This window comes from Phlebotomus papatasi, chromosome 1 (genome assembly GCF_024763615.1).
Source record: "Phlebotomus papatasi isolate M1 chromosome 1, Ppap_2.1, whole genome shotgun sequence".
NCBI lineage: Eukaryota > Metazoa > Arthropoda > Insecta > Diptera > Psychodidae > Phlebotomus > Phlebotomus papatasi.
The window spans coordinates 86,490,059-86,501,939 of record NC_077222.1 but is presented as its reverse complement, the minus strand read 5'-3'; the positions used below and the strand labels follow the sequence as shown (position 1 = coordinate 86,501,939).

At 31.7% G+C, this 11,881-nt stretch overlaps 1 protein-coding gene across 2 annotated transcripts; it reads right to left on the bottom strand.

Moving 5' to 3' along the window:
* Positions 1–3,931: 3,931 nt before the first annotated feature.
* On the bottom strand, positions 3,932–9,468 carry LOC129797937 (uncharacterized). Of its 2 annotated transcripts, none has more exons than XM_055840822.1 (6): positions 9,368–9,468; positions 9,264–9,305; positions 9,097–9,198; positions 8,736–9,030; positions 4,436–4,504; positions 3,932–4,228 (listed from the first exon to the last, which is right to left on the bottom strand). In XM_055840822.1, the coding sequence occupies exons 1-6, from the start codon at positions 9,407–9,409 to the stop codon at positions 4,218–4,220; spliced, it is 561 nt and encodes a 186-aa protein (XP_055696797.1). In that variant the 5' UTR covers positions 9,410–9,468; the 3' UTR covers positions 3,932–4,217. The 2 variants fall into 2 exon arrangements, with proteins under 2 accessions (XP_055696797.1, XP_055696799.1); XM_055840824.1 differs by having other exon boundaries at positions 9,264–9,296.
* Between the last annotated feature and the right edge of the window lie 2,413 nt (positions 9,469–11,881).

Below are 11,881 nucleotides of genomic sequence, written 5' to 3'. Positions count from 1 at the left end.
TCCTTTGTCCAAAGCAATATTTTATTTCATTTTATTAGAGGTTTTCGTCATTATTGGCGATTCCCCTAAAAAAATTTGCGGCCGTCGCCGTCTTAGCGTTGGTTACTAGTCTCGGGGGGTGAAAACGGAAAATCCCCGTCATAAATTGTTTTACAATTTTTGAGTAAGGAGTTCTACATGCAGGACATCATAAACTTGCCCATCATCATCATCAACACCATAGAGTGCTTCCAAAAATACCTCTTTTGGATAGATTTAGCATCGTATCATTACTCAAAGGCAACTAAAGAATAGTAAGAAGACAATAATATCCATTACGTAACCAAGGAGATGAACCCACCAAATACCCCTAATATATGACCCATTGAGAGATATTGGGCCACCTAAAGAAATAGGCCAAACCTGCCCATCAGAACATCAGACTTCAAGAAAAAGTAAAATAAAATGGACAAGGATCGCGGTGATGATCTTAGGAAGTCCTTGATAAGAGGAATCAAGATCGAGAGAGATTTTTTCTAATTGAAAACTTGAATAGAAAAACCAGTGTATCTACATAACCTACAAAGAAGTAAAGTTTAAAAAAAAATATTTTTCTTTTTTTTATTTTTGTACTTTTTGATTTTAAAACATTTTCCTTATGAATAATCTTAATGTGGACACGCCTTAATATGACTATTTTTCTGGAATCTACCATTTTTATAAAGAATAATGTTCAATATCCCAAGTGGTACTGGAAGTGTCAATAGGTATGTCTGGACAAGTTTTTAGGTGTCTAAAGGTATTCCTTTAACCCTACAATGAAAATTTACGATTTATCATTGTATATCGTATTAAAATGTTCATTTAACAACCATAAGACTTTTATATCTGGAAAATCTTTTCCTTTTCGTCTTAACCACATTTTGAAAATCGATTTCTTTCGATTTGGAGGCGGTTCAGGTGAACATTTCACATTTCGTCTAACGACACCTATAGCGGAAAATATTGTTCTTATCGAATTTTCGCAGATCAAAGTTTAACCCCTCTAAAAGGCCTATTCCCTAACCGATTTGGTTAAATTTGGATTTTTGGAAAGGTTGCGAAATTTCCAACTCGACTACATAAGTTCAATCTGTAATGAAACTGCAAAGTACTCAATCGTAAGTACTCATCATTTATTTATATTTCTTAAATTTTTTATGACCCCCCTTTATAGGTCAGTCCTCTCTCCTCCAAAACCATTTTTAAGGTGAGATTCTTTACAATTTCATTTTGGTTTAATTCGAAACTGACTTTACAAAGTTCTTTTATTTTTAGTTACGTTTTGGAAGGTAATCCAAATGAACATTATACCCACATAGATACCCATTGACTGAAAAAGAATTCCACATCGTATTTTCGAAGGTCATAGAGGTCATTCATTCTGGAAGACCTATTTCCTATGGATTTTTTCATACTTGTCTAATTCGAAAACGGATTCAGCAAACTCTTTCACTTTCTGTAACGATTTTAGAATTATCAGAATGAAAATTTCCTCCATAATGTATGCCAACGACCTCAATTTATTTCTTCTACAATTTTTTCAATATGAAAAGTTTTTTTTAGTTCTCTAAAATTATGACAGAACCAAAGTCGATAAAGGTTTCGCATAATAAAAAAGGCAAATACTTAAAATTCAATTTTTACATTTTTTTTTAAATTTCGGGATGATTTTTAGATATTCTGTAAACTAGTTTAAGTCAATAATACACCGTTTTGGATATGAATACTTTACAAAAAAAAACATAATTCACGTAGGGTACTATCTTCTGAGTTCGAGCATTCCGCAAAGCTAAGATACTTTACCATATTTTACAGCTCGAACTCAAAGAAAGAGCTCTTATTGCTTTAGGACAGAATGTCCTTCCGGTGAGCGTCGGAATGTTGAGTGTAATCCAAAAATTAAACACACAATTTACCAAAGCTTTCGACACCTATCGTGTCTTCTTCAGTGGTTCTTGGTTAGTCTTTTCTTTGGATTTTAGTCAAGATTTCGTCTATTTTCTGGTTCATCAGTTATTTGAAATTGGTTAGGAGCGAATTATTTTCTTTCTTTTCTGCACAGCAAACGGCTTGGTACTCACCGAAAAGACATTCTGTCTTAAAGCAATAAAAGTATTATCCACCGTTGGCCCATCTTTCTCTACAAAGAGAGAGCAGTTATATATTCCATTTTTTTTTCAATATGTGACACGGATACAGACCAAACTGTAAGAGATATCGACTTGCGGTATTCGACGACCCATTCCATAAGTCAACATTATCTAGGACAGTTTTTTTCTCTTTTTCCAATACCCCTCCTGCGCCTTAAATTTTATTACATATTCCACGACACCTAGTAATTTTTTCTGAGTGTACCAACTTCTAGCAGCTACAGTTCTAACATTTTGATTAACCAGATTTTTAAAATTCCTTTAAATGCAATTTAAAAAAAAACACATATATCATTTGTGGTATGGAACAAAATGCCAATTGCTTTGAAGTTTCACAGAGGTGAAGTCTTAAAAGTTTTAAAAAGCAAAAAGAGTCTGATGAATAAAAAATTGTTGCGAAGGGAACGTGAGGATTTTGATGGTTAAGAAGGGATAATGAATCATGAGAATCTCGTAGAAGGGCTAAATTAGATTACTTAGACAAAGCCTGCATGAATTATCAGGCAGTTAAATGGAGAAGAGGTAGAGACATTATTTATGCTAAGTGAATTCCTTGGTGCTAATTGGCCCTTGAAGGATCTCACAAGATGTCCATGATTTTTATTAGAACGCATCACCCTAAAATTTTCTAAGCAAATTCATTAAGTTGCTGAAGTAGATAAGGACGATCTCACGCAATTTCTACAGACAGATGTTTTATTTCTATAATTTATTAAAAGTTTCTAAATTAGGTGAAGTTGAGAAGATTCTGAGAAGTAAACATTTTATCATTATACCAGGATCTTTGGAGTATTTTTGAACTTTGTTGTGTCACAATATTCATAGAGAAAGTTAAATCAAATCAAAGTTGTAAATCTAAATTAATTTGCGAATGTTTGATAAATTTAACTAAATGAATTTATACTTTGAATATGATAGAGTTTATTTGATTGGAAACAAATTAATATGACGAATGAAGGGTAACATGAATAACTTTGATTAAGATGTCCAAATAACTTCTACTTCAATTTTCTCTTAATTAAAGTTCTTTCAATAAAATTGCTAGGGAAACTTTCAAAGAACTCAAGTTTTGTATGTAAATAGTCATCAATAAACCCGTCTGTTAACTATTGAGTAATTTACTGTTGAGCTATTAGTAGAAACTCAGTCGATATAGATATTTTCTTATAATATATATATATAACGAGGCATTCATTGCTGATGCTAAATCAGCAGCACCCACAATCCCTCGTCAAGCTAAGACGATGGAAAAATCCTATTTAAAATTCACTGTGAAAAATTTGTGAGAAGCAGACTAAAAGCTATCATCTATACTTATCAGTGAAGGTATATACCTATTGATGATTTTTGTATGGAAATTAATGTGATGATAAAACAAACATAGCTGCAAAATGTGATTAAGTTACCGAGATCGTTCATAAAGCAATTTGTGGTGGATTTTGTGAAGATGGTTTTTGTGTGAAAAATAAGGAAGAATCCTTTTCTCAGACAGAGTCTGTATCATCTGACACGGGCTGTTGAATCAGGAGTCTGAAGGATAAACAGTCTGTATGATGAGGTATTTCAAGGATTCACATGAGTGAAGCCAACGAAGAGAAATATATATTGTGCTTCATCCCAGAGACGAGTCATCATTTATTTCTAAAGCCCACCCCTTGTTTATCATGTAAATATACCCGTTTATAGGCGATAATTCTTTTGTTGCGACATACGATAAAGGTGCAATTATTAAATTAATAACATAAATTGACATTGTGAAGAGTAATTTTATTTTGGAAGAACTGAAATAACACATGCTCTTAAGCTTCTTGTCAGGCTGAATTTACTTCACATACACATTCATTTTTGATAATAATGTTCTGCTCAAATTGAATTTTCCAAATTCGAATGGGGAAATGGTGTACTTCCTCTACACAATATACAAGAATTATATGATTGAAAATTCACATTTTATTTGTCTTATTAGAAATATACTGGAAAAATTTTGCATATGACCAAAAGTTCCATCTTTTTGTGTAATATCCTGAACTGCTGGAAGGTGGAAAATCATCCCATCACTGAGAATAAAAAGAATTCATGATTAATTTCTTATCATCATTACAATAACATTTTTAGATGTAAAAATACACCAATTCATGTCAATTTTACATTTTTTTAGGGGTAAAACAGGTAAAATTAACACATAAAAATGGTGATTTTTACGCCGATTTTGGATCTTGTACAGTAAAATTATCATTTCCGTAATGCTAACTTAAAATTTTTACCTTGCACATTGTTCCCAGACATTTTAGAACTGCTGTCAATTATTTGCCGCTTCATTATGCAATCTTTTGCTGAAATATATGGTAAAGAAAAAAAATTGAATCTTTCATTCTGTCTCCTCAAGAAACGGCCCAGAATGAGTTGGCCACTTGCAGAGGCGTTGGAACGAATTTTGCTCACGGGGAGCATTTTTTACCTTTCATTTTTTTTTCTAAATATAGGGCGGAATCACCACTTCTCGCCACCTATATTGAAATCGCTATTTTCCACGATTTATAAAATAAACGAGCCGCAAAGTTATTTGTATTTTATTGCTGTTACGTATAGAGTCGAAAAATAACAATTGTTCGTTTTGTATTCATAATTTTGAGCATTTTTTAGAGTAATATTTTAAGCAAGTGCATCGAATCCAATATTTCTTACCAAATATAACAAGTGCCATCAAATTTTCAACAAACAAAATTTACGTTCTTGGATAAATAATCTGTCTGTTGCATATTTAATCACATTCGTAGAATACATAAAATTAGTATTTAGTTTATTAAAATTTCTTTTAATATTATTTTTATGTAAAAATGAGGCATGGCGGAAAGTGGTAATGTTTTGAATTGATTTTACCACCTGTCGCCATTGCTTTTTAATAGGCGACGCTAACTTCACATCGTAGATTCTCAGTTTTCAAATCTGCTTTGTGTACTTTCTGCAACAGTATAATAATTTGATTTCTCAAATAAAACCGAAGAAAAATCATTTAAAGTGAGTAATAATAAGGTGGTCATGAGGGAAAAGAAATGCTGAATGTATTCTTTGCATAATACTGCCCAAAATAGTCGAGTTAGGACGTTTTCAAGAGGGGGGTGGCGAGAAATGGTTAAAAAAACTGGCGAAAAGTGGCGACGAAGTGTTTATTTTTGCATTGTTAATAAAAATCAGTTTTTTAAGTAGTTCAGCATTAAATTGGAGTACTACTTTTTTGACGAATCTGGAGTCAATACATCTCAGTAACTTTGTGTTAAATTTGAGATTTCTTATAATAAGGGGTCAAAAGTTATAATCAAATTAATTTTACATTTTTCTAAAAGTGGCGATAAGTGGTTACTTCAACCTATTTATTCTGAATTCGGAATGCATTAGGGGGTAGACTAAGTTAAAAGGCCAAAAATTAACTTTCTTTTTAATTTACGCGATTTTTTTAGACGAAATGGGCAGTACAAAGTGCCCATTTTTTTTTTTTAAAAATATTACAAAATTGGGCTCTATAGAGTACTTCACAGGTGCATCGTCGCAGCATTCCCTAATTGATGGGAAGTGTGAATCTGGTTATTCTTGTATGTAGAATAATAAATTATTCAATTTTCATAAGTTTATTTCATATTTAAACCAAGAAAAACCAGAAAAAATCTTGAATTGGAACTTTTTTCATGTTTTTTTTGAAAATGTATAACTTTTGGATAAAATAATGAATTTAACATGCTGCAAAAAATATTTTAAAGAAGTTTTGAAGCACCCTTTTGGTGTAATAACAAAATGATTTAATAATTATAAAAAATAAGCTCTAATTTATTTCAATTAGTCCATACGTTTTTTCTTATTTTTCCTGCCATTTCACAAAATCGTTAAACTGAAAAGCGGAGTATAGGGTAAGTGTGCCAAATTTCGGCCAGCTTCTAATTTCGGCCACTTTGAGTATAATTTCGGCCATGCAAATAAATTAATTAAAATTATGTATGTAATCTTCGAATAGTCAATGAATTCATTTTGCTTTCAAATATTTATTCATTTTAGGATGTATTAACACAAAGACAGTTAAATTATAGGTATAATTTGAATTTAAATTGTGTTGTAAAAACTCAGTGTGGAAAGAGTCTTACAAAAAATGTGACAGATCGATTGTGTCTCTAGCAGTCTTCTGATTTGTGGTGAAGTGCAGAAGGTTTTCCTTCAGTGTTTTTCATGAAAATTGATTAGTTTTCATTAAAGATTGTTTCTGTTTATGTTAATAGTGAATCAATCTTTAAATTTCGGGTGAAATTTCCCAGCTGGATCCTGTATTTCGCGTAAAAAAGTATATACTTTGTGAGCGTCTCTACAGTGAGGTAGTGTTGCCTATTTCGGCCACATCTTTTGCTTTCCTAAATTTCTTATTCATTTTATGTTTCCTTTTTCAATTTCTGAATTCTACAATGTCCAGAGAAAAAAACCATCGCTTCTATGAAAAAGATGATGTGGAAAAGTCCTTGGAAGAGTTCAGGAAGTGCAAATTGCTACGGGAATCTGCGCGTAAATTTGAGATGCTACTCTTCAGGTCTTCAGGACAAATTACACGGAAGATCTCAAGGCTTGTGAGTCATATAAACGTATTAAATTAAATATTAAACTCGTTCCGTTTGACGTTTTGAAATTTTCTATCCGTTGCGTCACAAAATGTGGTCAGAAAAAGGTGGCCGAAATTTCACACAAAGTGGCCGAAATACTACCCAAAGCAAAGTCCATATTTTTATTAATTTTTCAATATTTTAGGAAGTGATTTAAAGAAAACAAAAATGATAAACTAGTCTTGAAGGTTCCACACAACCCTCCCGAAAAGGAAGTAACAAAAAATATCAATATGAATTAAAAATATTGCATTTCAAACTTAGGACTTCGGTGCTTACATGCAACTATGCCGAAATTTGGCACACTTACCCTACACGCTTCAAAATTTTTGAAGTTCGCCCAAGAGTTAGCAAATTGACTCGGCGGTCCTTGACTTTCGTCTCTGTACTCTGTATCTTCGAAAATACTTTGAATTGGCCTCTGAATCTTTTGTGGTATATTCTTAGTTAATGTATATATCAATTAAGCCAATCAGAAATAGTTTTTTAGACCTTTTAATTCAAGGTTCCATCTTAAGAATGCTCTTTTACTGAAAATTCTTAATCCAAAACCGCCTATGAACAAATTTAATTCGGTTCTGGTCCGATAAACATTTTTTATTTAAAATTAAATTATAAGTCTATAACTAATTCGAAACTAATTTTGTGACATAAAATATAAGTAACGAATTTAAGTATTTTACAAAGTTAGAGAGCTTCATCATGGACTACAAATTTAGTTCAAGAAATTTATTAAGGAATGACCAAATAAGTAATTATCGTATGAAATATATAGTTTAATAAGTAAATAAATCTAATTCTTACATATTTTAAAATGGCGTTTTTTTAAAATACTTTTGTTTTGATTAACAATAACTTTCATTTTTATCAAAAATTAGTTTTCAAAAAACATATTTAACAAAAACAACGACACAAACGGGCTTTATAAATTCTTAAGGCTTGATCCTAGTTTAGAAGCACGAAAACGTGTTTTTCTTTTCTTGTACTCCAAGTTGAAATTTTAAATATTAGTTAATTCTTTACTAGATATGAAATAAAATAATAAATAAAACTTACCATTTGTTTGGCTTTTAAAATTAATTTAAAAAATGATTTTAATCCAAAAATTTTATTGTCAATTAGTTTTGACTTTTGATAATAATGAATATTATTTTTAATAATTGGTTGGTAATAATGAATATTTCTTTCAATTGTTTTAGAAAGAAAATTGATCAGCAAAGTAGGGTGAAAGGAACGTCTATTGACACTTTAAGAACTAGTGTCAGCACCTATTGACACCCTACTAAGTGCCATTTGGGATATGAATTTTGAGCATCTCTGTTTATAGTAAAAGGTATATTACAGGAAATACGTTATATTACTTATATTTTACTAGATACATTAATTAATTTTCAACATTTTGACAAAAGTGTCAATAGGGGCTCCCTGTCGAACAGACGTTCCTCCGACTCTACTTGTTCCTTAAGGTATCTACGCATTGGCAGCGATTTACATTAAAAAAAAATCTTTTGTTTAGAAATTTGACAGTATTTCTTTCCAAGATGAAATTTCAAAAATCTGTCAAAAGAACAGCCGCAGAAAACCGTAATCCTTAAAACTTTTTATACTGTAACGATATTCCCATAACAAATATAATAAAAGTGTACCCTTGTCAATAGTTCTGCTTTGCAATGTTATATGTTGTTCAATATCTAATGTTCTAGAATTGTTTTTAAGAGGAATATGCTCAGATATGCTGAATGCAAAATAAGTTAATTATTTATGGCATTGTAAAGTTATGTTGAACGTGTTGAACCATTAAGGGAATACAACTACCACTTGATTTCTATTGGCTCACAAACCAAAATTCTAATGAAATGAAAGGATTACAAATACAAATCGCATGGGTTAGGACTGTTTTAGCTTGTAATAAATTACCATTACTTACTTGCACGGAATCTTTGGGCAGGACAGTAGCGTAGAATTTGCTCACTAACACATTGTATAAATTTATATGGGCCTTCATTGCAGTTTGGATTACCAATAACTAACATTCTTGAAAATGGATTTACTGGCTGTGGTGGTATAGACACATATTTGCCCAAACAGAAATTTGTACTCCATGATATCAAATTTCTCCACTGATTCGGCACAAATCTTGTGAAAGCTGTCATAACTGCTGCTCTTATAGGCTGATCATCGCGCCAAATTCTGGTGGCATTGAAGAAGCACTCCTGAGCACACTGCATGATGGAAAGTGAAATATATTACAGCTGATTTTTATTAAATTATTGCAAAGAAAAACTCACGCCCTCAGTATTAACGGTTTTGGCAAGATTGAAACGATTTCGACATGACGACAAGATGCGTGGATTTTGGAACTGAGGATACCCACAACATGCTGAAGGTAGCTGCAGAAGATTATTTAGTGATACTTGTCTCCTTAAATACTAAGATTTTGAATGGATATACTCACTTCATTCGGATTAATAGGTGTATCAGCTGCTGCCTGAGATAACTAACGATAGATTAAATTTAAAGAAAACAAGAGATTTTGAATAACTTTGATAAAATACTTACACTTAAAGAATAAATAAAGATCACGATGGGAGTGATATTCATGATTATTACACGCTATTACAATTGAACACGATACGTCGAACTTCCACATAAAAGTGGTTGATTTCAGACAACAATCGTATTACAAAATTTTAAATAAAACCGCAGAGTTAATTAATTTTTAATAGCCTCTGGCTTATTGAGTTCTTTTTGTCTGGGTAATAATACACAAAAAAAAACTTTTTAAATTATTTTATTCCGGGATTTCCCTTCTATACCTTTGTAATGTTATTCTTTTGGAAAATGCCGAATTAATTAAATTTCAATTTTGTTAGTCACGTGAAAAGCTAGCAAACCTTTATTTTTAATAATGTAAAATTCTCAATGATTCACCATCTCTATGAACTTAATTGAATATACGTCACTGTTTCTGTCGAGTGTTATTTCAGATGGAAAACTTGACAACTCAGACTGCAATGGATATTTGCGCAATTTTTCTATATACTCTCCATCCAGTTAATTCAACAAGCAATAAATTTCACGAAATAAAATAGGAAAAATACTTTCCTTTTAAAATTAATACCGTAGAATATATCATGGTGTTTTAGGTATAAAGGAATTCAATTACTGAGTAAAATTAAGATTAATCGCTCCCCGGTGGGATTTTACTTTCTTGACACCAAAGTCAGATTTTTTTTAATCGTCTCCCCTTTCTTATTAAATTCATACAGCATTGAGGATAAGGAATCCCCAATGATTATTCTTCCTTTGCCATTTGCTCATTCATTTCCCATCTCCTGACAATGACTGACACTACGGAATTCTTAAAAACAATTACAAACGCTATTAAATTGTGTTCATTCATTTATTACAATTCAAGCCATCATTCTGTAGCGTTCTATATGAACAAAAAGGACATAAATTGAATTGCCTTACAGTTATAATAAAAATTTAAAAATTTTCATCAGAATTTAAATAGTCTTTATCTATATGTAAATTTAAATAAGTTGAAACTTTACACAAAACAAATCCTTAAGAAAATTATTAAATTATTCATGCATTCAAATTGATCTGTGTATTTTATAGCCAGTGAAGGATTAAATTTTTTAAGCTAAAAATACCCAATAAAGAATTGATCAAAATATTATATCGATATATAGGTTGTAAAAAGAAAACCAAACTGTAATTCATAAGCGTTTCAATAGTTGTAGATGCTTACAAGTTATAGTCCGAATTTAAAACGAGAACCCAAGACCTATTACACGATCCAGTAATTTTGATTTATACATACAGTGTCCGGCAAAAGTGACCCAGAGTGTTTTGCAATTCTGCATTAAAAAAGGGGTGATAAAGCGTCCCAAGCTTTGCAAAATGCTCGAACTCGTGAGTTAGGGGAAGGTTTTGAACCTTCGTACTAAAAAAGGAATCCAAGATTTAAGATTTTTTACTGAATGCCACACAAACCGAATCAATTATATCACTATGTCAAAAAAATCTCTCACTTATTGGATTCATAATTCTGCCTCACAAAATTCCTGGAAGTCCTTGGATTTTCCTATACAGGAAAATGAAAATGTAGTAGCATTTTTTACGAATGTATCCGGTACCGGAATGCTTCGTACCATTTCTTCCAACCCCTGTAGGCCTCATTTTCCCCGGAAACGTTACACCGGAAACAAAAATTTGGGCATCACTACTTAGATGGTACTTTCATCTACTTCTTTTCACTGTTTGTAGAAGGTATCACGCATTAAAAGATCAATTTTAAGCTATTTTTCTAACACATGTTTTTTGACACTCGGAAAACTATGTTTTCCCTGCATTCTGACAGTCAGTTCAGAGCTCGGTTAGGTGTGATTCTCTTATAATCACACCTATTGCAATCCTCGGATTTTCTCTGACACCTCCAAACAGTCTTACAGAACATATTTCGGACACAACTAATTTCAAAAATGGCCAGCCATCAATTTAAAATGAAATGTGGAAAGTTTCACTTTAAAACAAGGAAAATTTTATGAAAAATACTCGAAATACATCGAAGTGGCAACAAAAGAATCACATCTACCTTAAACAGTCTAGTTTCATCACTGCACAAATCAGAAAGAAGCAATCACACCTATTGTAATCCTCGTAATTTCTCTAATACTTCGAATCTGTCTTACAGAACATTTTTTGAACATCAGTGATTCTTAGAATTACCAGTGATAAATTTAAAGTTAAATGAGGAAAACTCCGCTTGAAAACAAAGCAAATTGTATGAAAAATGCTTAAAACGCACCGTATGGACAATGAAAGAATCACACCTACCATAAGCAGATTTAGTCTTAATGTTCGATTTGACAGAAGCGAAACAAAAACATCTGATGAAGTCTCACTTTGCTGTGGAAGTGCGTGTTTTTCTTCGAGATTTTCTTGAAAAATGTGGTAATCGTTGTAATATCACAATTTTCTTGTCAACTTGTTCAGTGGAATCTCTGGATGGGTCAAAATTTCCAGAGCGTCGTGCACAATGTGTCCCAAAACAGTCTGGAATTC

Excerpts from the sequence above, each read along its gene's own strand:
- LOC129797937 (XM_055840822.1), bottom strand. The coding sequence starts at position 9,409 with ATGAATATCACTCCCATCGTGATCTTTATTTATTCTTTAAGT. Across the intron at positions 9,306-9,367 it reads TCTTTATTTATTCTTTAAGT|TTATCTCAGGCAGCAGCTGA; the intron begins GTAAGTATTTTA and ends ATCTATCGTTAG. Across the intron at positions 4,505-8,735 it reads TGCCCAAAGATTCCGTGCAA|CAAAAGATTGCATAATGAAG; the intron begins GTAAGTAATGGT and ends CATATATTTCAG.